The 26,040-nt window shown below is 35.4% G+C and overlaps 3 protein-coding genes across 6 annotated transcripts in view; 2 read left to right on the top strand and 1 right to left on the bottom strand.

Moving 5' to 3' along the window:
* Positions 1 to 26,040, bottom strand: part of LOC105220743 (choline O-acetyltransferase) — a 68,509-nt gene that overhangs the window by 11,513 nt on the left and 30,956 nt on the right. For 2 of the 4 annotated variants that reach the window (XR_008471067.1, XM_054230024.1), the window contains exons 1-3: positions 16,936 to 17,463; positions 9,279 to 9,358; positions 7,460 to 7,651 (exon numbers count right to left, since the gene is read on the bottom strand). Coding sequence is in view for 3 of the 4 variants with exons in the window: in XM_054230024.1 (XP_054085999.1) it covers positions 7,460 to 7,651; positions 9,279 to 9,358; positions 16,936 to 17,344 (681 nt within the window). In the remaining variant the exon portion in view is untranslated. Of the gene's footprint in view, positions 1 to 7,459; positions 7,652 to 9,278; positions 9,359 to 16,935; positions 17,464 to 26,040 lie in introns of those variants that run through there. The other 2 variants (XM_029044475.2, XM_011197208.3) reach the window with 2 other exon arrangements.
* On the top strand, positions 1,728 to 2,928 carry LOC105220685 (uncharacterized). The gene is made up of 2 exons (XM_011197129.3): positions 1,728 to 1,872; positions 2,015 to 2,928. Exons 1-2 carry the CDS (start codon positions 1,866 to 1,868, stop codon positions 2,791 to 2,793), a joined length of 786 nt encoding a protein of 261 aa, XP_011195431.1. The 5' UTR covers positions 1,728 to 1,865; the 3' UTR covers positions 2,794 to 2,928.
* On the top strand, positions 5,247 to 6,381 carry LOC105220686 (peritrophin-55). Its single transcript, XM_011197130.3, has 2 exons — positions 5,247 to 5,406; positions 5,615 to 6,381. The coding sequence occupies exons 1-2, from the start codon at positions 5,397 to 5,399 to the stop codon at positions 6,262 to 6,264; spliced, it is 660 nt and encodes a 219-aa protein (XP_011195432.1). The 5' UTR covers positions 5,247 to 5,396; the 3' UTR covers positions 6,265 to 6,381.

Genomic DNA, 26,040 nt, shown 5'->3' on the forward strand with positions numbered 1-26,040 from the left:
AAAAGACTTGAACCTCTCTGAGAGATCGTATCTTTTGTTAGCGTACTAACTTCAACTAGAATACTGTCAAAATAATGCCCGATATAGGTGTTGTCCTAAATGTGATACGATCTATATATATTGTCGAAATGACATTACAAACGTGTTTCCTAACCACCATATTTGTGCATTTTACATTTTCTTCTTTCTCGGATTCCAAAAGTGGCTCTCTCGAAAATGATTTTACTCAAATGATGACCTCCCGATTGAAAACATTTAACTTCTTTAAACGTTTAGAGGCTTCATAATATCGAACCTGTATCGAAATATTGAAGCACAACAAATGTCGAATAATAAAGTTATATTTCCATTAAAAAAAAGTTGGATTGTTAAGCTCTTTTATAGGTTATTTTGGATTTTAAACGGGAATGAATGATAATTTGAAATTAGTAGGGATTTTTTAAGATTTTCATCATCAGAAAACATCAATAGTCGAAGTCGGGGTGATTTCAATCACAGATTTCAGTTTGAGAGCGGAAAATAATTCTAAAACATTTCTTAGAGGGGAATATTGTAGAGAAATTCGCACTCTAGTTGGAAGAGCTCATTCCACTACCCAATTCAACAGGCAGTATCCTGCCAAATGGTCGATCTGTCCGCCCGCCATTGTTAACAGATCGCGAGCAGAATTCAATTATTAAGTCTTTTCAGCGTGATCCAAGAATGACAGCTCACTTAGCACAGCTTCAGATCCAGGAGAGCTTTTCCAAATCGGTTTCCGATTATGCAGTACTTCGTATCATAATAAGCATATCAGAGTCGCCTGCAAGAAACCCATGATTTCATAAATCATTGGCAAAAGCGCCTAACAGTTGCTAATAAGGTTATATCAAAGCCAACTGTCTTCTGGAATCATGTAGTATTCTCAATTGAGAGTAAATTCTGTGCATTTGGATTTAAGCGAAAAGATTTGATATGGAGGAAAATTGGACTTGGGTTGTAAAACATGGACAGCTCTGAATCAGAGTCTATAAATTAACATTTTAAAACAATTTGGCTGAAAATGCTCAGAATTTGGAATTGATTTTAAAAATAAAACTAAAATACAAAATGTTGTTAATAAATAATAGAAAAAATAGATTATTAAAGTGAATGAGTTTATTTATGTTTAAAAAGATAATTATTTGAATATACTATATACATAAATGGTCGAACAAATAGTGTTGAAAGTTTTATTTTAAATTTTTTGGGGTGTACGCAGACATAGAAGATCTGATTTAAAAAAAATGTTGTGAAAATGTAAAATATACCTTTCATAATTTGGTTTATATGGCGTGTATAAATTAACAAGTCAAAAAATGTGCTTTAAAATTCCCAAAAATAAAACTATGACTATAAAATTTAGTTTGCCTCAATGAAATTCATGTTATCTAAGATGCTGTTGTCATAATTATGATATAGACGTACATTTATTTCAGTTGTAATTTTTGTTTTAGGTGTGGCCTTTTCCGTTACCACGCATAAAATCTTGGCAACCTTAGTGGACCCACGTTGGTAGTTCATGCTAATCGAATATAATTTTACGAGTGTTGTAACAAGCAACAAAATTCTGGAATGTGTTGTAGTATTTACACAAACAAAAACAAAAAAGAAATGCTATCGGAAAGATAAGATTGACAAATTTTCTGATACAATTAAAATCAATCAGATCGCTATCTACATAGCAATATTTTCGGTCATGAAATAATAGCTGCGACAAGAACAAAAATAAAAAATAAAAATATCACTATAAATAATGAGAACACTTGTAACAATCAAACAGTTCATCAATTTCATTTGGATACGCTCGGAACGCAGCAGCAGCAGGACACCAAACAGAGCCAGAAATGAAAGGTAGGCGGTCTGACGAATTTCAATATATGTTATAAAATAGAAAGAAAACAAACTTAACAGTAAAAAAGAAAAGTAAACAACTTAAATTCGATTCATTATAAAATAAACTGTAACTAATAATAAAAACTTTTCACCTCACTAGTATTCGCGCTGACCCTAACGGCTCTCTGCCTGGCAAATGTGGCACAAGGCTTAGATTATGAGCTACAATGCACTAAAGATGAGATGGGTATACGTTGGCCAAGCTATCACAGTAGCTCGGAATTCTACATGTGCAATCGCATTGGCGGTAAATCTCTTAAGATGTCCTGTGGACATGGCGAACTTTTCACATTTGTACTGCAATCGTGTACATCACCCGGAAGATACATTCCCGCACCACCAATGAACATTTTACCAACTAGTTCATCAATGACACCTGATTTCTCGTTACTGCCTAAGCCAATATACTCCAACGAAGATAAGCCATCAATTGTTTTGGCTCCTCAACACCCACCTGTTATAAGCGGTGAACACCCCAAGCCAATTACTCATGAACTACCACATGAAAGTGATGTCAAGGAAAGTGAAGGGCCTATCGAAACTAAAGAGGAACTATCAGAAATGCCGCCATCGTTACCTATTAAACCTATAGCTCCCGGTGTCGATGTGCCACTACCACCCACACCAGCACCAACACCACCAGTTGTCAAGAAGCCCGTCAAACCGCAACCCCAAGTACCCGGAAAGAAACAGCTCGCAGCACCAAATAAGAAACAACCCGCAGCACCTAACAAGAAACAACCGGCCCCAACAGATAATAAGAAGAAACCAGTTCAACCCTCAAAAAAACAACAGGTTCCAGAAAACCACGAACCAAAAGCGGTAAAAAAACCACCAACGGCCAAGAAGGCCCAAAAGCCAGCACCAGTTAAAGAGTAGAATACAATATAAGATATAAACTTTTCAATTTAATTTGTAACTAACCCCTCATTCAAAGTAACGTTATGTACACAGTCAGTTAAATAAGCGGAATTTCAATACTACATAAATACAATAAACTGATTAACCACATTACGTCTGCAGCATAAACTTGATTGCAAAATTTTCGAGTACCGGAACCTTGATCTGCTGCTTTCTATTAACCCTCATTACAATGGTTTGCCATTTTTATTCGTCCTTACATAGAAGAAGAAGAATGTCTAGAAGAATAAACTCTCAGAATTTTGACATCCAACATTCATAGCTCTAGTTTATGCGGTTTTAGAGGTAAGGCAATTTTTTTGAACACATATAGGTTATGTCAGATTGCACATTAGAAATTGCGTCAATGTAATAGTCCTTTATAGTCCTTTGGGTTAGAAAACAAACAAACATATGTCTCATATGTTATCTCAGCAAGTCTAAACTGCATCTACTGTTATGTACATCATCCCACTACGGGATTATTCAAAAATACTTTAAATATTTTACAAGGTCAACCACTCATTTGCTACATAATACATTTGGCACCATTGCTGATAATATTTTGGCTACAAAGCAGCTCCTCAGTTTAGTATTAATTGCGCAATTAGTTTAATGCATCATTGTATGGAAAATTAATTACTAATTATTATTATTAATTGGACAATTAGGTAATTGCATAGTAAATTGAGAAAACAAAGTTTTTAATTAAAAGTTAAAATGTTTTGAGTTAAATTGAGCCTCAATTAAATATAAATTGAACAATTCAACTCACTTACTTAATTTATTACTACATATATACCAATTGGTTATTATGTGATTAGTTAATTGCATCATAGACTGATAAATTGAGATACAATTTATTGTGAATTAAATACTAATTGGACTAATAATTAATCACACAATTGAAGAATTAACTTATTCACTTTTTTGATAGACTCAATTTGAAATTGAATACCAATTGGATATGAGTTAATGGCAACAATACTAATTGCAATGGCAACAATTAACTAATTGCGCATTTATGTTGAATTAAGATCATTTACAAATTTAATTGATGACATTTAAACTGTTAAATTACATTTAATTTAAAGACGATATTGTATGTATATTGTATTGTAGCTAATCCAAGCATCCACTTAGGTGTTGAAACAAAATTTAGCACATATAAACTTGGAATTTGAGGATATTCTATACTACCATTATACAGAGGAAAGATTTGTATGTATGTTTGTAATAATAAACTCAAAAACTACTGGGCCGATTTCAAAAATTCTTTCACCACTGGAAAGCTACATTCACCCCGAGTAACATAGACTATATTGCTAGAATCTCTACTTTGGTTCCCAGATGAGGGTATCAAATAGACTCCGTGATGGAGAATCTTAATCTGAGACAGAAAACCCTAGTGCAAGTCATTTTCTTCGCATCGCAATCGCAATCGCGTGCCAGAGAGTCAGTAACGAGAGCTCGCAGCTGCTTGCTGAATAAAATTTCAAAACCTCCCAAGTACGCGCTTGAGAGTCGAGTACGGAGCGTGTGCAACGGCTTGAAGAACAAAACATTAGAAATATACAAGCTCGCACTAGGGCGTCGAACTCTGAGCGTTCCCAACGCCTTCATAATCATAGAGAAAGACATCGGACACCAAAAACTAGTGTTCGTAATCAAGTTTTAGCTCATTGCAAATAAAATAAAATTTCATATTCGAATTTTCTTCATTTTACGGAGCGGTCTGCTAGTAAATAATATAATGATTTCTGCCTAAAGCTATATGTTAAAAAAATTACTTGGTGATTGAGAAATACTGAAGAGATTTTATTTTCGGCATAATGTCAGCTTTGGTATCTGGAAACTAGATAGATTTAGTCCGATTTCGATATTCGTGCTTAATTTCAATCTTCATTGATATGTGAATTGGCTATTGCAAAGTGAAAGTGAATTTAAATGTTTGATCTACTAGAGCGTGGACTCCACTTTAAAACACCAAAAGTTGATTTCAACTTTTAGACACGAGATCGCTAGCACGAACGGAAGGACGGACGGACAAAAATACATATGGAAATTTATTGGTATGATGGAAATCGGCATTCACATTTCAAAGCCAGTGCACTTATGTAAATATATATGAAATAATCATTTCGAGACATTCGTTGTTATTTTATTGCTTCCGGATTTTTGTTGGAAGTTAACGTTTGTTAAAACGTCATCTTACGAATTTCACATACCACATGTTAATATTACTTCAACCTTTGATAAGCAGTATAATTACCAAATTCACACACTTGCTAGGTGATAAGGTATCAAGCAAACATACATATATACATACATACAAGCATACATACGGAGAGTGAGTCTGTAGAAGATTAGTTTTAATAAAGAAATGTTCCAAATCAGTTTCTGAATGGGAAATGTCATTTGCCGCACAATTACAAGCTTTGGCATTAACAAGACTTAACAAGCTGATTAAAATTGCTTGCCAAACGACTGATTGCTATACGGCATGAATTCGCATATAAACGGATTGAACGGGTGATTGAAGTCAGTGTTCCCAGCAAAGCGTACAGTACAACGACGACAACATGAAGACAAGTGAGTTCAGTTGAGTTGCGAATATATTCCAATATCTAAATTCTTTATTATCCTTTAATGTGATTTTGACTTATTAACCAATTCAAAAAACGACTACAAGTACAAGTATTTTTAATTCTTAAAATCATTAATTCCTTCATATTTTATATAGATTTATATATGTATTTAGATATGAAATATCATGCATATCCATATTAAATATTTTCAGCATTTGGAGTTCTTTGCGCCATATTAGCGGTACATTACGTTGCGGCACAATGCAATCTGAGGACCTATACTACACAACTGAAGCCGGCTTGTGATCTAAATGATATTTATATTAAATGGCCTAATTATGCCAATCTCAGCACATACTATACCTGTTTTGGCGTGGGAAATCCAGTGTTGACACCATGTCCAAGCGGGGAATATTTTACCTATGTATATCAACAATGCAACTATTGTAACCAATATATTCCGGCACCTCCATGTGAAAATCTGAAAACACAAAACCCACCCAATTGTGTACCTATTGGCAGTGGTGGTAGTAATGGCAGTGCAACAACAGCATCATCTTTACCAACACCATACTATCCGACTACAGTTGTTACGAAGCCACCAGCAACTAAAAGACCACCTGTAACTAAAGCACCACCTGCAACTAAAGCACCTGTAACTAGACCACCTAAAAATCCTCCAACTGGGCAACCTCCATCGGTAGGGCCCACACCACCATCTGGAGTTCCGACACCTCCAGGTCCCCCGGGAACTCCAATCCCTGGACCACCGTCACCAGTAACTAATGTCCCAGGTGTACCTCAACCTCCAACACCAGAACCAACTCCACCATCAATTAATATTACTCCTCCGATCGCTTAGGCACTTCAATTCAATTAAAAAAATATTTCCCTCTTAATACCTGCAAAGAATCTTCTTTATGTATTTCAGAACGAAAGTAATAAATACTGTGCTGGTCTGAAAAATTGCTCAATTAAATCTGTTATTTCATTGTGAAATGCCGCGCTGAATATGAATATAATAATATATCTTATAATTTTATTAAGTTAACTGCCCACTAACCGATATATACGGTGTAATGTTAAATCATAATATTGAGTCAATGGAGGTTAGGAAAAGCTCTAGAACAATGTAATCCACTTTTGACACAACTTTCAGGTGAAAATGCCAGACAGGCTGAAATTTTGTACAATGAACTGATATTCTAACAGCCAATGAAGCGCAATTTTTCCTTTGATTCCATTCCGTTCCCCCGAAAATATCGATAAATCTCGGATGCTCGGTGTATGAATGCCACACGAATTAACGGAAATATTCTTATCGAATTTCGACACTCGAGACGCAAAAAAATCGTTACATTTCGGAAGCAGTTGAGTACTCGTGATGAAAAGTGGTTCATTAACGATAATTGCAAATGAAAACGGTAGTGGTTGATCCGCAGTGTGCCGACAAAAACGGTGCTCAAGACATGATTGGCAGTTAGGATGTATTTGGTAGGATTTGCAGGGAATCATTTAAGCTGAGGTGCTAACCTACGGTCAAACCATTGATTAGGACCTATAATGTGAACAATTAGACCGTCTGATGGAAACAATTGAACTCAAGCGGCCAGCTTTAGTCAATAGGAGAGGAGTTGTGTTCCTTTCATCCAAGATGTCAGGCTACACACATCTATAGTAACTCGCCAGAAACTTTCCGGCATTTTGGTTGGGAAGTTATTACTCATCTATCTTATAGTCGTTTTCGTCTCAAGAAAAGTTTGAAAAATCGACTGTTCCAGTTTTTTGCCAATAGAGACAATGTTTTTTTTTTGAAGTTTTTTTAAAATGACACTTACTGCCTCCCACTGTGAATATTGATCTGAGGTCTATGATATTACTTTGTTTTTTGAAGAAAGATCTTATATTCGAGAGTGTGTAAATATGTCAACCCATTATTGAAACACCTAACTAATTTAACCAATTGTTAGCAAGTAATGTTTGGTTGTAGAATATTGGTTTTTCGTATAAACTCCAAATCCAATCTTAACATATCTTATTATATAGTAAGAGCTCACCCAATTATCCTCAGCTTCACGTTTCTCCATTAAGTATTGATGACATTTTTGTCCAATACCTTCTGGTGCGGTAAATTTTTTAATCAAAAGTTTCGTACATTCGAGTTTTGCCGGTGTCGTGAATGCTTCAATGGCACGTATGTAATTAGCCATGGTCTCCTCCAAAGGTGGGACTGGTACTTTCGGTAGTGCCTGCAATCAAAGAATATAATTACAAATTAACCAAATATGGAAGAGCTAAGTTCGGGTGCCTGTCGACGATATCGTACTATAACTTTTCAAGGCCCCAGAACATGAGAACATCAGAGATTATGGCTGACTTTAATCGAAAATAACGGTAAATCTCTCAGATAATCTAAAGAAATTCAAAGGAGATGTGTTCCTTCTAATAGTGGGTATCTGTGCTAAAAATGAAAAAAATTAGGTAAATAGTTTCTCTAGCACCCACGTACCTCATATAAGGATTTTCAAACTTCCGGCGGACTTTGTACCCTATACATATGTACATGTATCGGTTAATATATGAGATATCTTAGCAATATTAAGTGTGTTCTTGGAGAAATGCCCTAGCCCTCATATATGTATTACATTTAATGATTTTCATTGCACCAGTGGACTTGACGCCGAATATACGGGATGAATTGTGTGTTATCTTAATGAAATTAAATAATTAAATTGCATAAAATGTTCGCTTACACCCAAACTTAGCCCTTCCTTACTTGTTATTGTTTAATGTTGTCAAATTGATTGCCGTTATTTGAGGAAAGTAAACACGTCAACCCAAAGTCAATTTCAAGAAATCTATTGTATTAAATTGGCGAAAAGAAATGATGGAAGGTGGAATTGAGAAATCCGAAAATGGGAGTTTTGCTGAGATAGCCAAAGAGACTTGTATACATTTTCTTTACATTACTAATTATAACAAATAGGATTACTGGGGGTTGAGAGTTAAACGGAACTATACTATATATACACATGGGTACATATTTGGCTTTTGTGACGTATTGAGGTAGCGTATTTGTTTAGGACTGTGTCAATATAAGGAGATTTTGTGTGCATAACATGAATAAATTTGTCTGTAAGAGTATGCACAAATTCGTAGACGTGAGAATTTCTGTTAGAATAAGTAATTGCTTATAAGCTAGAGGATACATATGTATGTATTTCGCTATATATTATTAACATAACAGATAAGCTGAAAAGTTCGCAAGGTTTTATTTAAACATTCTTTTTTCTGAAAAATTCTTATTAATTTTGCAATGAAAAGTTGTACTCGAGGGCATTACTTGGATTATAACGATATTGCAATTTTTCGAAATAATTTTAAATATAATAATCATAGGTATATGACAGCTAGCACAGGTATGACCCGATTTCACTAATTTTTGACACAGAGTTACATTATTAGAAACAAGATTTACTTTGAATTTCTTTAAAATATCTGAGAGATTTATCGGTATTGTAGGTAAAAAATCACCGAGGCCTTTTTGTTCAATATCTGGGGCCCTGAAAATGTATTGTCCGATTTCGACAATTTTGAAATGAGTGATGTCACAACTCTAATACAGTATTTGTGTTAAGTTTATGTTCCGCTATCTTCATTGGTTCTTGATTTATATATTATTAAGTAAACGCATCCGATGGAAATCAAAATTGTATTATGTGGGAAGTAGGCGTTGTTGTTAATCGGTTTCGCCAATTTTCCATCGGTAAGATCAGAGAGAGAGAGAGAGAAGTGGCGCACTATCGTCGATTCGGCTATAACCGGCTAAACGGTTGCAACGTTAATCACATACATACATACAATGAAGATACTTACGCAGGGAAAGCCAAATTCGTCGACCGACTCTGCAGTGGAAAGCCATTTTTTCGGTATTGATAGAAGAGAATCGCGCCATCCTGAAATCAGAACAATTGATAAAAAATCAATCAACTTTTAATTAATTATAATAATAACTAGCAGACCCGGCCACACGTTTTTGGTGGCTAAGGTATAGTATACATTAAATTAGTAAATCTTTCAATGCAGAGAAAAAATTCTTACGCATAAAGACGAAAACGTTATAGCCGATAAATTTTAAAATGATTGATAGACATCATTGAGGATCTGTGTTAAGCGTAAATCATCATAATTTGTAAAACTTTGATTTTTTTAATCGAATATTGGAGAAAGTAACAAATGACTAACTTTCATAGTTGGCTTTTTCTTGGCTTTGGTGACGATATTGATTACCTTCTTCACAGCCAGTCTTGTTCTTTTGCAAAGTTTGATGTTGATTTATGTTACGCAGCATGAAGACAACTCACACTACTTTTAATTGCAAGTGAGTGGGGATAGTCCAGCCATTTTAAATAGTCTGTGGGATAATTTAATATGTCATCCTAGTTTAGAGTTGTGTCAACTCTCCTTTAACGAAATTCTAAATTGTCGCATGAAGATCAAAGAGATCCTTGTTTTTTTACCACCAATATAGGTCATTCAATCAGCCATTTATGTTTATTATATTATGGTTTCATGTCTGGAAAAATACGATGAATAAGCTCCTCTTTCGAGGCCATGAAGTGACAGAAACCCGTTAAAAATGTTATTAATCCATAGAGGTGTCAACTGCGTTGCTACCATTTTCAACTATTTCTACAATCGCAGTATGATATTGTTGGAAAAACAATCGTATGTTATTTGTTAAATTAGATGATTTTAGGAATGTGATTAGTTCATCAGCAACAGTTGATCCAGGAATAGTTTGGCGAAAATCACCTGCCAACAGAATCATGGCTTCACCAAAATTAATGGCTTCACCAAAATAATGTCAAGGCCGATTTGCCGTTTGTCTGCCTACTAACAAGTGCCAAGTTGCCCCTATTCCCATAATAACTGGGCGTTGAAAATGAGTGAAATCGGTTCAGGAATTACCTCAACCCTCATGTACTATATGTATATGCTGATTTTCGTTAATTTATTGGACTTTATTTCAAATTGTGTGCGTAATAAAATTTTATCAATAAATTGAGAGAGTATAAAATGTTCGGTTGCCTTTCCCTACTTGTTACAAATTGTTTTGGGCTATCGACACAGCCTTATACAATTGAACAATGATAAAAATATTTTAACAAAGCAACAATGACAACTTTCAAAATATTATTATTATTATTATTTTTTATAATATTGTTGTCAATTTAAATAAAATCATCTTCTTGTTATCTTCCTCACAATTTTTCGATATATACTTACTTTCTAATCCTTCCCTGACCTTCCATAATTATTTCAAAACTAAAATTAGCCAGATCGGTTTGGTCCTTTCGAGACTAACGACACAAATTGTTTGTATGGGTGATTAGAAAATTGTGGATTTAAGACTTTTTCAGGCAATTTTTCTAATTTTCTCTCCGTAAGAACCGTCCCGGTATCTCTAAAAACATTCTAAACAAAGAATTTGCGAAATCGGTTCAGCGGTTCTCGAGTTATGCGCTTAGCAACACATTTTGCGATTCATTTTTATATTATAGAAGATAATGTTTGAAGCAATGAGAAATTTCAAAAATCGAATTTCACTGGATCCTGGATGAAATCATACATATTTAACATATCGGACCATAGTTGAGCTTTGAATCGATAAACAATATTACTTAAAGGCTATTTCTATAGCATAATAAGGTTGAATTTAAGAATTATCACTATAGGATTTTTAAATATAGCTGTGCTTTAAAGTGGTATATATGTATGTATGTATATTATAAAAGTTTGCTACATTTTTGCATTTTTGATTACACATCCTGTTGTCAGTGGCAAAGTTATAAACCTGCAAGTTGCTCGTAGCAGCACAGCTGGATAACTGGCTTTAGACGTCATTTTGACAGCTTATTAAAAATCTTAAATCACCACCGGATAAGGCGTCTTTCATAAACGGCTACCTTTAATGTACGAGTGAGTGTTATAAGGGGATGCCTTAAATTGCACAGTTCACATCGCTAGACAATTTTCGAAAATTTTCATAACTCTAACTACAATTAAATAACACAAATAATATGCCTGCACGCGTATACAGATATTTACCTTAGATAATAGCTTATCTAACTATTGTAATAATTTTATTGCTGGAAATTGCTTTCCGTCGTCGAGTACTCGTCTGAACCCTGAACAATTTTAATAGGAGTACCACAATGAAGTCAAATTAAATGCAATTTATTATGCTTTTTTTGTACCAAATCTAACCAAGACAACGAGGGCATCACTATCACAATAGAGTCACGTGGCAGCAATTTGAGCACACGCCACACTCCATACTATTCTCCATCCCTTCCTTGAATCTTTATACTTTTGCTATTGTTATAAAAACGTATATGTAAACCGACAACTGGCAGCCGCCGCAACTTGTACTTGTATCCAATTGGAAGCGCATTGGCATCGTTAGACCCCTCGTTATCTGATCTGTTTTACCACACCTCTCGTTACCGTACCGTTTCGTTCCATGTTAGCCCTGTTGTTTTGATAGTAAATTAATGTTTGGAGTTACCGGCAGGCAGCGTGTCGTTGGGTGCGTGTAATGCGCCATAAGACAACATTGACAACAGCATTACCAACCAACAATATTAACAAACGAAAGAAGAACAAAATAATAAAGAAAGGCAAAAGCAGGAGCAGCAACTGCCACAATTCATTATACATATATACGGCAAAGCTTGTGGTTGTTGGGTGGGGTTGTAAATTCAAATTAAGTAATTAATACTGTAGATGGTCAACGGAGTGGGTAACCTATACATATGTACATATATATGTATATATGTAGCTGTGGCTGACTGCAGTATTTCAGCCAATGTATGTGTATGTGATTGGCGTTGCAACCGTTTAGCCGGTTATAGCCGAATCGACGATAGTGCGCCACCTGTCTCTCTCCTTCGCAGTTCGGCGCCAGTTGGAGATCCCAAGTGTAACCAGGTCGCTCTCCACCTGGTCCCTCCAACGGAGTGGAGGCCTTCCCCTTCCTCGGCTTCCTCCGGCGGGTACTGCATCGAACACTTTCAGGGCTGGAGTGTTTTCGTCCATTCGGACAACATGACCTAGCCAGCGTAGCCGCTGTCTTTTTATTCGCTGAACTATGTCAATGTCGTCGTATAACTCGTACAGCTCATCGTTCCATCGTCTGCGGTATTCGCCGTTGCCAATGTTCTGAGGACCATAAATCTTGCGCAAAATTTTCCTCTCGAAAACTCCTAGTGTCGTCTCATCTGATGTTGACATCGTCCAAGCTTCTGCACCGTAAAGCAGGACGGGAATGATAAGCGACTTGTAGAGCTTGATTTTGGTTCGTCGAGAGAGGACTTTACTGTTCAATTGCCTACTCAGTCCAAAGTAGCACCTGTTGGCAAGAGTTATTCTGCGCTGGATTTCGAGGCTGACATTGTTCGTGTTGTTGATGCTGGTTCCCAGGTATACGAAATTATCTACGACCTCGAAGTTATGACTGTCAACAGTGACGTGGGAGCCAAGACGCGAATGCGCCGACTGTTTGTTTGATGACAGGAGATATTTCGTCTTGTCCTCATTCACCTCCAGACCCATTCGCTTCGCCTCCTTATCCATGCGGGAAAAAGCAAAACAAACGACGCGGTTGTTGCTTCCGATGACATCAATATCATCGGTGTACGCCAGGAGCTGTACACTCTTGTAGAAGATTGTACCTTCTCGGTTTAGCTCTGCAGCTCTTATAATTTTTTCCAGCATCAGGTTAAAGAAGTCGCACGATAGTGAGTCACCTTGTCTGAAACCTCGTTTGGTATCGAACGGCTCGGAGAGGTCCTTCCCAATCATGACGGAGCTTTTGGTGTTGCTCAACGTCAATTTACACAGCCGTATTAGTTTTGCGGGGATACCAAATTCAGACATCGCGGCGTAAAGGCAACTCCTTTTCGTGCTGTCGAAAGCAGCTTTAAAATCGACAAAAAGGTGGTGTGTGTCGATCCTCTTTTCTCGGGTCTTTTCAAAGATTTGGCGCATGGTGAATATCTGGTCAGTTGTCGATTTTCCAGGTCTAAAGCCACACTGATAAGGTCCAATCAGTTTGTTGACGGTGGGCTTTAGTCTTTCACACAATACGCTCGATAGAACCTTGTATGCGATATTTAGGAGGCTGATCCCACGGTAATTGGCGCAGATTGTGGGATCTCCCTTTTTATGGATTGGGCAGAGCACACTGAGATTCCAATCGTCAGGCATGCTTTCTTCCGACCATATTCTGCAAAGAAGCTGATGCATGCACCTTATCAGTTCTTCGCCGCCGTATTTGAATAGTTCTGCCGGTAATCTATCGGCCCCCGCTGCTTTGTTGTTCTTCAAGCGGGTAATTGCTATTCGAATTTCTTCATGGTCGGGTATTGGAACATCTGTTCCATCGTCATCGATTGGGGGATCGGGTTCGCCATCTCCTGCCAATAACTGATGAATTGTGTTATTTAATTCATTCTTATAACAAGTGAAGCAGGTCTAAAATTGTGTGGAAGTGCACCTTAGAAATACTTCATACAGAATCTTATTAAGAATTTTATAATTTTTTTTTTAACTTGAAAACTGTGGGGACTTCAGTTTTCAAAGTTGGGTGAGTTATTAGACAAATATTCAGTTAAGGGGTTAGGGGTAGTCAGGATTTTCAAAAAATCCATTTTTTATTTGAATTTTCGTTAAGTGTAATATTTTCAAAATATACTCCGAAAATTTGAAGTTTATCCGATAATTGCTTTTAGAGTTAGACGCTTGTGTGAAACTTTAAATGCTTTTTTCTCAAAACTATGTTTTTTGAACTGGTGGCAACTGTAACTCGAAAACCGCTGGGTAGATTTTAATGAAATTTCTACAGCTTTTAGAATGCATAATAAACTCAGGCCTGAACCAAAGATTTTTTTTTCAAAAATTTCGAGTTTTTAAGACTGTTAATTTTTTCCCGAAAATCTAGAAAAAAATTTCCCGAGGCCGCCATTTTGTTAATTTTTGAAAAAAGTGTTTGGTTCAGGCCCAGGAGTAGCTATTTATAAAACTAATTTTTTTATTCGATTGATTTTAGATGAATCTTCAAGGACTTATGATTGCCACCGCAAGGACCTTTAAATATACGGACGAATCTAAGCTGGATAAAAGAGATAAAGGAGCTGACTTTTCAGCAAAGCTAGATATTAGAATCACCTTCCGACTACCAGATTACTGTAGTGTATTTCAAGCGGAGGTTACTGCTATTAAAGAAGCTGTTATCCAACCAACCACCAGCTTCCTATATTACGATAAATCTGCAATGGGTTCCAGGACACATCGATATTCTTGTTAACTGAACGGAATATGTGCTGTACTTGCCAATTGTTGAAATCTAAAAGGAACGATATAAGAACTCTGGTAGGAGTTCTAACGGGACACTGTTTGATTGGTAGACATATCTGCAGATTGAGTATACCATGCAATGCTTACTTCAGAAGCTTTCAAGAAATAGAAGAAGACGAAACTATAGAACAACTTTAAAGTCTTTTTATAGGAAGAGAATGGCAAGTATCGGTAGCGGTTTCCTCGACGATATCTTGGAAGTTGCATAGTTACGCCTTTTTGAATTAATTATCGATCGACATCCACTATACTTACCTATCTAAATACATGGAGTATTAGATAAAGCAATAAATATAAAGTTAGGTGTATCAGTTGTTGTAGTAAAGAACTTGAAAAAAGTAGTTAAAAAAGTGGAAAACTTATTAATTTTCTGTAAAAATACTAGGTTTGTTCAAAAAATAACGGTCATTTTCGTTTTTTGAAAAAAGAACTTTATCAATTCGACCAAAAAGAGCAACGTTCTACCAAAACAGCTCAACCACATTCTTGAGATTCTTTAGTTCACATTAATGCTGTCCCTCCAAAATAGTCCACATTCGATATTATGCACTTATGCCTTGTCTTCAAATAGGCGAAACATTTCTCAAAACTCTATTTTTGGCATAGACTTTGGCACTTTCAGCGCTTTATTGTATGCTTGTATAACTGCGGGCCTTTAAGGTTCTCTTTATTTTTGAAAATTGGAAAAAGTCACACTTAATCGAATATAGAGGTTGGGATACAGTATTGTTTTTGGCCAGGAATTCACAAACAAGCAACGAGATGTGAGCTTTAAAAAACGAAGATCGTCAAGCTCATTAAAACGCGTCTAACTTTAATGGCTGCTGGAGACAAAGTAAGCAACGAACATTATAAAAAAATAAAAAAAAAAAATACAATTGAAAGGTTTAAAATTCCCGTTATTTTTTTAACACATCTCAATTCCATTATTTATTTATAAACATTAAAGCAGATTTTTAAAAACCACTGATTGCAATGATTAAATGATGTTTTTATATTACAAGTTTTCTAAATTGTATCTGGAACATCCTTTGCTCAACTAACAAATTTCATGCTTGATTCATTAGCATCTTCAGCAAATCGGTGTAGTGAGTCATCAAGGTTTCAGTAATTAAGACAACTACACACTATCTATGTAGAATACATACATATGTCAAGTCTGTAGGCATATAGACAGTTGTCTAGAGAAAACCTAATTATACGTGAAAGTGCCAGGTATGTTCCGCCAAACCCCATACACAATGAACTCATTAGGCGGTAAGCGACAAGCGCTTCGACACATGTAATAAAATGCTTGAATAAACCGACTAACATGATTAAGCGGCAAAAATCACGCTTGCTTGCTTGCTGTATCCGCTGACTCGCCTGTCACTCACACACAAACAACAATGCTGCAGCATTTAAATGACAAGCAACGGCTGCCGTCTGTCACGCTAAACGATAAAAATGTAATCCTTACGAGAAATATTGCTTTGCTTTAACTGCTTCTAATTTAACAAGAGTCAAAGCCATAAATACTCGTATACGAGCCCAGCATCGCCCTAAAAGTGCTGGTTGCAGCTAACCACAGACCATGACAAACAATAGCGAACCAGCGCAAATGAAGGAAAAGAATTTAAATGGCAAAACAAATCCCTGCTACACAAGAAATACATACACACACACACACAAAAAAGCGAGTCCAATAAAAGACCAGCAGCATTGGTCTCACCGTGAAGCTCAGCAGCAGCCGCGTAACAGCAGTACCAGCAACCGCAGTCACCAGCACGCAGCTTCGATGCTGAACCCCAAAAAATGTGTCAAAGCGCGCGGCGGGTGGGCTGCTGCCACATGCCAAGTTCACGCTCACGCCAACGCTTCGCAATGCACCAACCCCAGTGCCGAGATGCCAATTGCTCGGCTGGTTCTGGTGTTGGTGTTGTTCCTATTGAATTGCATGGATGTGGGTGCTGCTGGGGTCATGGCATTGTCAATATGTGTGCCGTACGTTCCTTTTGTTGGCCGCATTTTTTTTTGAAGTTTTCCAGCGTTCCGTTTCGGCTACGCATTCATTCATTCATTCACTCAATCATTCTTTCATTGTTTCATTCATTCACTTAACGAACTTTCTTACCTATACTCGTACTTGCCTTTGTGACGACGCGCTTGTATGGGGTTGGAGCAAAGGTGGAGCGGGCGAGCGCGGCACGCACACAAGAATTGAGCCGTAAATCCATTGCGGATTTAGCGTACAATACTGTTGAGCGCTGGCTTTGCCATCTCGCAAATGGCTGTGCGAACACTTGGTAAGCTTCCGTATTATTCCGGCGTATGCTGGTAAATCTTTTATTTGTGTTGTTGCTTTTGTTCCGCATTTCTTTCTGAATTGGCTTTGTACTATTTGGGGTTTCCTTGTTAGCAGCCGTCAATGAAATTCTAAACTGACGCACATAGAATGCGCCTTTAACTTTGACTTGGTGGTGCTGCCGTTCCTGCGGTCGCAGCACATGGCTTCGTCCAATTGCTTGTAGAATATTAAACATTTCAGTTTCAGTTTCAGTAGAGAAAATATGATTTCTTCATGTTCTTGCTTTGCTGAGTTGTTACAAAATTTCCTCAAAAGAGTTTCTTTGAGTATTGACAGTCACTTGCAAACAAAAAAAAAAAAACAGAAGACAAAATGAAAAATGAGGGTTGTTTGGAATACTTTAACGAACAGGTTGCATTCATATAGTTACATACTAACTTGGAATCCTAATTTCAACTTCTTTCCAATTAACTCAGAAGATCAACATGTCAATAAATGCAAAATAAGCTCGGCTCGCCTTTAGTATACCATCCCACGATTTCAGGGTTAAAGTGGGTATGGTTGATACCGTACTAAAGATTCCCTAAAAACCACTCAAATTACCAAGTCCGCAATTTCATTAAATTTAAAAAAATAGTCGGTACCCGATAGATAGATACCGTTACGTTAACTCTGGGCATAACTCTGGTTGAAATGCTAACAGGCCACTGTCTGATTGGAAGACACGTCCATAGGCTGGGAATACCATACAAAGCTGCTGAGAATTAGAAGAAGAAGAGACTATTGTACATCTTATATGGGAATGCTAGGCATTGCACAGGAAAATATTCGAAATAATCAGACACGGTTTTCTAGATGATATCTCGGAGTTTGCTCACATAAAATTTTTGAGTTAAACAACTTCATAAAGGCCATAGAGTAGTTAAGAGAGGACCTTGTAGTGTTATGGGATTTTAGTCCATGTGAATTAACAATAGAACTCTTAAAGGACTTGGTTCTTCATCTGACAGTAAGCTAAGTGAAGATGCTCTGGTAAAGTTATTATGTGTTTTTGTAATATTAAGTAACGATTTCCAAAAAAAATGTGCCCTGAGTAAGGCAGAGAGTATATAAAAGTGTTTCTCTATTTAACAGTTCCAGAAGGATTCGAATACTGAAAGCTTTAAAGCGGTTGAAATCACAGTTAAGTGCTGGAATAGTAGTTTTATATAACAGTTAACTTCACAACCCAAATTTAGAATGATTTATTCCTAAACATGATAGAGAGACTAGGAATCCTGCCGGACGCAAACTGCCATAGCTGTATGGAGGAAGGCGAACTGGAAACCCCAAATCATTTCTTCCTAGGCTGTCCAGTGTTCGCAAGACTGAGGTTGGAACATCTCGGTAGCTATACTTTTGGTGAACCATGCGAACTTGCCGGAATAGACATTAGTCGCATCATAAAATTTGTGATAACCTCAAAGCGCTTCAGCGATGTATAAGTGTCTTCTCTGTGATCAATTTAGGAGACTTTTGGCATCACAATGGACTGGCACCTCCAGCTGTACAAGTGCGATCCATAGCGACACTTGTCGCGAGAGTCAGCATTTGAATTTAACCTAACATAACCTAAAAATAATATAGTAATTACAGTTATATTTAATTAATTGAGAAAGTTCTGGGATTTGAAATAGTTTTGTATCGCTTGTATGGCTTTAATTACAAAGCTCCATGAAAGAAATAGATATTAAGATCATCCCAATCAAAAAATTTAAATATATTCGTAACGTCATAAAATAAACAAAAGTACGGCTTTACTTATAACCATCATGAAAGTTTGACAGTTACTTTTCATTTATAACGGTGCTTCTTCTTCATTAAGTTTCACAAATATCTATTCGGTGTGCAGAATTTTAATATCATCTTTTATGCTTAAACGATTTTCGCTTTTAATAAGATACACTTGTTTATAAACAAAATATTCACATAACGTATTAAGCGTGAAATAATCCGTCGCTACTTTAAAACGTGACACCGTAAATGTAGCGATACGTCAAATCTTTGATGTCTCATCATTTCATATTAAGATAATGTAATAGCAAAAGTGAAAAGAGAATTGCCAAAAAAGACTACATTTTAAAGCGCGAAAAAGTAGGCTGTTTCACCCCCGAGTACTTTGTTACAATCTCTATGCAACGGTGTTTTGATGTGTGTCGGTGGATGGTGGGTGGTGATTCGGTTGAAGGTAATCAAACCAAAAATTTAATGTTAATTTTCGTTTGTGCCAAGAGCACATCAGATATTAAAGCCAGCTAGATGTATCTTATTTTGTTGTATGTTCGTATATAAACAGTGACGTTATAAGAGGGTTTAAGGGGGCACACACACCACTGCTTTAGTTGACTACAATTTTTAAATATTTCTGAACCAGAAATCATATCACAGATTTGATTATGTTTATGATAATATCTTCAATTATTTTCTAAATTTATTTTCCCCAAGCTCCAACTCCGCTTTTAAAGTTCTGATTGACATTTAAATGATCGCTTAGAATTGTTAGCTTCCTCCCCGTTTTCCAAAATTCTGCTTACGCCACTGAATACTCGAACGTAAATACAAAATTATCATTAGCATCACCAGACAGCGGCAAGCCTCAAAATATGCCAATACACAAGTAAACACAGCAACCTTGCGTGAGTCTAGAAATGCGTATTGAAGTTTATTTCGTCTAAGGGGGATACATTCCGCTTGTGGCTGTGTGAGTAAAATGGGGGGAAATAGTCAAAGGTACGAAAATTGCATATCACATTGTAAGTTCGTGTTGGAAATGGTTTCACGTTCATCAGTCCTATTTTTTTTCTAGAAACTTTTGCTTTAGTAGACCAAGTTGTGGAGGAAGGCGATGAAACCTTGCCTGATGAAGTTGCACTAAGGGTTGGTTGGCGCTGATGAAGCACGTACACCTTGACGCCATCTACAATGTATTTACATACATATATATGCATATCTAATAACGTACTGATTGTGAAATGTTTGTATGTATTTAGAGTAGACGTTGGGCCAAATTGCCGAATAGCATTAGTTTGTGGGGGAGCTGACCTTAAAGTGTTGCCGATTCATCAGCATTCTAAAAGCAGATGTACAATAGAGGCGCTCTGGGAATTGCTGAACGTAGCGGATGTGATTCAAGTCAATGATTTCCACTTTTCCACAGGCATTTCTTCTACTCGGCATCTGTAGTGATATGTGGTTGTACTGTGTGTTATACTAAAGTCAAGTACCAAATTCTGGATTTACTACTGTACTAGATAGAGATGAACAATGTGCAACAAGAAGTAATATTAACATGGAAAATACAGTAAAATTTCGGTTGCACACTCTTTACTTTAGTTTTAGAAAACATATTCCAAGATGACAATGTAATTCGGTTAGAACTTAACTTAGAAGTTTTAAAGTTTGTTTCACTATTATTATCTTATATAACAATTATCTATATTAATCTCGTAGTGTGAAACATTAATGGCACCGAGAACGAATTCTAAGAACTAACCTAAAAATCTCTTCTTTGGCACTACAACCGTGGGTCGGCCTGGGCCGAAAACACAAAATTTCGTCAACTGCCTCTATCCTTTTGCTCCAGTTACGCCAGTTGTATACCCCAAATGAAGACAGGTCCCTATGCACTTGGTTCCTCCATGGAGGGCGTGGGTGCCTTAGCTTCCGTTGTTCAGTGCATTCGTTGGATTTGAATGCGCTTAACTATATACATGTCGTCGTAGATCTCTTACAGTTCATGGTTTCATCTTCTTCGGTACTCCTCGCTCAAGCGGACGTCTCCAAAGATCTTGCGGAGAACAGTTCTCTCGAATGCCCCAAGTACCTTCTCATCTCGAGTTGTCATCGCCCATGTTTCTGGGCCGTTTAATAGGAGAGGAATGATGAGAGACTTATAGAGCGTAACCTTTGTTCGAGGGATCTGCTCCTCAATTGTCTACCGATCTCGAAGTTGGCAAGAGTTATTCTGCGCTTGAGCGCGTGATGTAGTTTCCAAGACGATAGAAATCCTTGTATGTGGCCTCCATGTACTTTGTCTTGCCTTCGTTCGCCATAAGACCAACATCGAGGGATCTGCTCCTCAATTGTCTACCGATCTCGAAGTTGGCAAGAGTTATTCTGCGCTTGAGCGCGTGATGTAGTTTCCAAGACGATAGAAATCCTTGTATGTGGCCTCCATGTACTTTGTCTTGCCTTCGTTCGCCATAAGACCAACATCGCTTTTTTTCTCGGCTGTTTAAAACTAAGAATTTATAGTGGATAAAAACCGAAGGATTTGAGTCATAATTCTCCCACTAATGCAGTCAAAACGGCGACAATAATGAAAATGATAATCGAAATTTCGTTGAAATCTGCTAGACCGATTTTTAGTGGCTTTGACTTCTATTTTAACTTCTATAATTTTTGAATGCTTCATATATATAGATATTATATAGTAGATATTAGCATAGTATTTGATATAACTAACCTCTAATATTTTAACCAAATTTTAATATTGCTATAAAATACACTGTATATCTATTTCTATGCACACCACTGTATATTTACAGTTGCAATATTTATAAGCTCGTCTGTCATCTCTTCTCCCACAGCCATTAAATTCACGCCCCACATAACACCAACAACACAAAATGTTGTGCAAATATGAATTGGACTTTAATATGCGCGTCGCTTTTGGGGTAGTCGACGGTGCTGTTAACAACACATCAGGGTTGATTTTCCACAGTTGCTATTGTATTATTTATAGAATATCTGTTTGTTTTCGTTGTTGCTTTTTCATAGCATTGTATGCGTATTAATTTGTAATGTTGATTTTTCCAATTTCCGCTACTTATTTCATTTTTGATCTATCACAGCGGATGCAATTTGTATTTGCCGGACCGGTACAGACACAATTCATCAACATTTGATGGGTGGGAATGGAAGTGACTTTGTACATATGAGGTGTGTTCAAAATATAACGGGAATTTTAGTTTTTTGAAAAAAAAAATTATTAATTCGTACACATTAATCTTGTCGCTATCAAAATAGTACCATCGAAATTTTACAATTCCCGCTATTTTTTGAACACACCTCTTACATATGTATTTACTTATTGAAGTGGTAGAAAAAAATTGTTTTTATTTTATTTTATTTTAACGGGTGATTTTTTTGAGGTTAGGATTTTCATGCATTAGTATTTGACAGATCACGTGGGATTTCAGACATGGTGTCAAAGAGAAAGATGCTCAGTATGCTTTGACATTTCATCATGAATAGACTTACTAACGAGCAACGCTTGAATTTTCAGTGAATGGGCCCTAGAAAAGTTGGCAGAAAATCCGCTTTTTTATCGACAAATTTTGTTCAGCGATGAGGCTCATTTCTGGTTGAATGGCTACGTAAATAAGCAAAATTGCCGCATTTGGGGTGAAGAGCAACCAGAAGCCGTTCAAGAACTGCCCATGCATCCCGAAAAATGCACTGTTTGGTGTGGTTTGTACGCTGGTGGAATCATTGGACCGTATTTTTTCAAAGATGCTGTTGGACGCAACGTTACGGTGAATGGCGATCGCTATCGTTCGATGCTAACAAACTTTTTGTTGCCAAAAATGGAAGAACTGAACTTGGTTGACATGTGGTTTCAACAAGATGGCGCTACATGCCACACAGCTCGCGATTCTATGGCCATTTTGAGGGAAAACTTCGGAGAACAATTCATCTCAAGAAATGGACCCGTAAGTTGGCCACCAAGATCATGCGATTTAACGCCTTTAGACTATTTTTTGTGGGGCTACGTCAAGTCTAAAGTCTACAGAAATAAGCCAGCAACTATTCCAGCTTTGGAAGACAACATTTCCGAAGAAATTCGGGCTATTCCGGCCGAAATGCTCGAAAAAGTTGCCCAAAATTGGACTTTCCGAATGGACCACCTAAGACGCAGCCGCGGTCAACATTTAAATGAAATTATCTTCAAAAAGTAAATGTCATGAACCAATCTAACGTTTCAAATAAAGAACCGATGAGATTTTGCAAATTTTATGCGTTTTTTTTTTAAAAAAGTTATCAAGCTCTTAAAAAATCACCCTTTAATAGTAGTGGTAACCCTGTTTTCATGTTTGTGACTATCAAATGAAACACCGTTAGTATTTTTTTTTTTTGTGTTTGATTAACAATTATATTTTAATAGTATGTTTACTCCATTTGTTGCAGCTGCTTGTTTACGTTATCATATAATTATACAGAGTTTATAATCCATCGTATCTGTGGGCATATTCTATATGTTTTATTCCTTGATATATTGTTTATTTGTTTTTCTTTCTTTGTATTTCTTAATAGTTGGAAAGCCTGCCACTCGTTACAGAACTTCTCGTATTGAACATTGTTGCACTTTAACATTTGCATTATATTTTAATATGGATTATATAATAATATTTAATTATAATAATTCAATTGTAATATGTATGTATGTGTATGCTTATGCTTTTTGTGTTTTTATTTAAGTATTTGATTTTTTTGTTTATTTTTTTTTTTCAAATACTTAAATTCAATTATTAAATTATAGTGAATTTTTAAACAAAATGTGTTTTTGTTATGGTTCGTTAGTGAAGCCTGAAGCCTTTATATGGAGCTATTTATGAGATGCCATGATTTAATGTTAATGTATGATACATTAATTACATTTTTTTCATTTGATAATATTACGGTTAATTCGTTCATGTAATGCATTAAATTTAGTGTCATAACTGCATGTAAATTCTTTTTTATTACTGCTGCAAATGTGCATTTTTTAACATTTTGTTTTTATATTTATATTATTTGTATTTTTATTTGTTTTAATCGAAAATTGCAATACAACTGCTGCCTTATGTGTTTAGTTATTAATTTACAACAAATTAAGTAAATGTAATAAATTACTAACACATCAACACTTAATGACAAATACTTATATTTTATTTTATGATTTTTTTTTTAATTTTTTCATTTAATTATATTTTTTTAATATTGGTTTGCATTTAACTAGTGAAATTGTAATATTGAGAAAATATAAAATCCTATGAATATACAGTGGTTATGCATAATTAACGGAACACTTTAAAGTCGATAATAGAGTATAGCGTGAACTAATTGCAGTATTTTGTTTTTCATCGATATTTAATTGCTTAATTAAATTAATATTAATATATTAATTAATTAATTTTAATATATACTAGAATGCATTTATCAACAACAAAGGCAACGCAACTAGTTTTTTAAATCTTGTAAATTTTTTCTGAAATTGTATTTTTTTTGTTTTAAAGTATAAAAAGCGTGCATAAGTTTAGGATTACATTTATGCCTTCAAATTAAAGTAATTACTTTTGTTATTTTACTGAGTTGCATTATAGAACTCTTTAACAGTTTTTATATATCATTAACACAATATATAAAACAGTAAATAGTTTGAAATACTAACAAAATTGAAATTAACTTTTTGTTGTATTTGTATTCAACATTATGAAGAGACTGGAAAACTTGATGCATTGACAGATCTTTTATGTAACTAATTAACCGAATCGAACGAAATTTTGAAGAATATCGAGCTAATAATTTCAATAAGTCAAAACTTAAACTCCCCACATCAAAATGAAGAGTGTACATCAAGAAAGATAATGAGACAACGAAATTTTACTGTTAAAAGCAAAAAAAAGTTTTGAATAAAGTCAACATAAAACGCTTTCTACTACAAATAAGAAAAAAACTATTTTTTCTAAACCGGTTGAGAATTTCAAATCTCTCTAATGAGCCGAACGAAATATGTTGCGTTTTTTTATTATGATAAACCTCTCTAATATCCTTCAATATTTAAATTTAGCCTATATCAAGTCGCCGGCAGCTCTCAATTTATTTCAAGACAGACTAACGGTATTTCAAAAAATTTTCACATCAAAAGAGTGATGTACTGAGAGATGATAAATGGGTTAAGCGATAAAATACCCATAGAGAGAGAGGTGGTTATGAAGAAAAAAATTTTCATAAATGGTGTGTTAATCTACTATATAGCGTAGATCTCGACAATATGTTTCGAATAGATAAGATCATTTGATTTATAAGATATCGTTCTCAGATTATCTTTCTTAATTAATTTGAATGTTGAATACTGAAAATTATTCCTTAACATAGATTTTCATTAAAACCAACTGCTCATCATTAGCCCTAATTCTCAGGCGAACCATAAATAAAATAAAAACAGAAATGATATTACCAGCATAAAATGATTAAATATCGAAATCTATTTACGTGTTTTACATACTTTAATTGTAGTATTTTTTTATTTTAAGCATTTTCTACTAACTAAATATTAGTATTTTGCTATTAATTCCTATTTTAATGCATCGTACAATTATTTTTTTTTTTCGTTTTTTATTTTCACTAAAATTTAATACATATAATTTCCAATATTACACTTTCCGGCACATTTGCTAAGATAAATTGTATTTTCTTAATTTATGTTAAATACTTAGCCTAAACTGATTAATTACATTTATTTATATGATTTTCTTTAATTTTTTTTTATGCCCAGTAATGACGCTATCATGTGTTGGTACTGGATATATCTGGGACCTTTTTAGTATGCAGTATAAATGTACATATGTTAAATTATTTATGATTTTCTCTGCTGTTATATTTCATTATATTCGTATGCATTTATACCCTTGCAGAGTTGTCGATAATTTTGTGGAAGAATTTTATTTATTTCATTTTAACTTTTTGGCGAAATCGTATATGAGAACTACATGTGTCTATGTGGAATTGTTATGGCCGTGTAAGTAAGTAAATTATTTATTTTTTTCTGAACAATTTTCCGTTGTGAATAATAATGATATTTAATATCACTTTAAGCTCTGAGATTTTGTAATGTACCGGTTTTGTAAT

Source organism: Zeugodacus cucurbitae, chromosome 2 (genome assembly GCF_028554725.1).
Source record: "Zeugodacus cucurbitae isolate PBARC_wt_2022May chromosome 2, idZeuCucr1.2, whole genome shotgun sequence".
NCBI classification, from domain to species: domain Eukaryota; kingdom Metazoa; phylum Arthropoda; class Insecta; order Diptera; family Tephritidae; genus Zeugodacus; species Zeugodacus cucurbitae.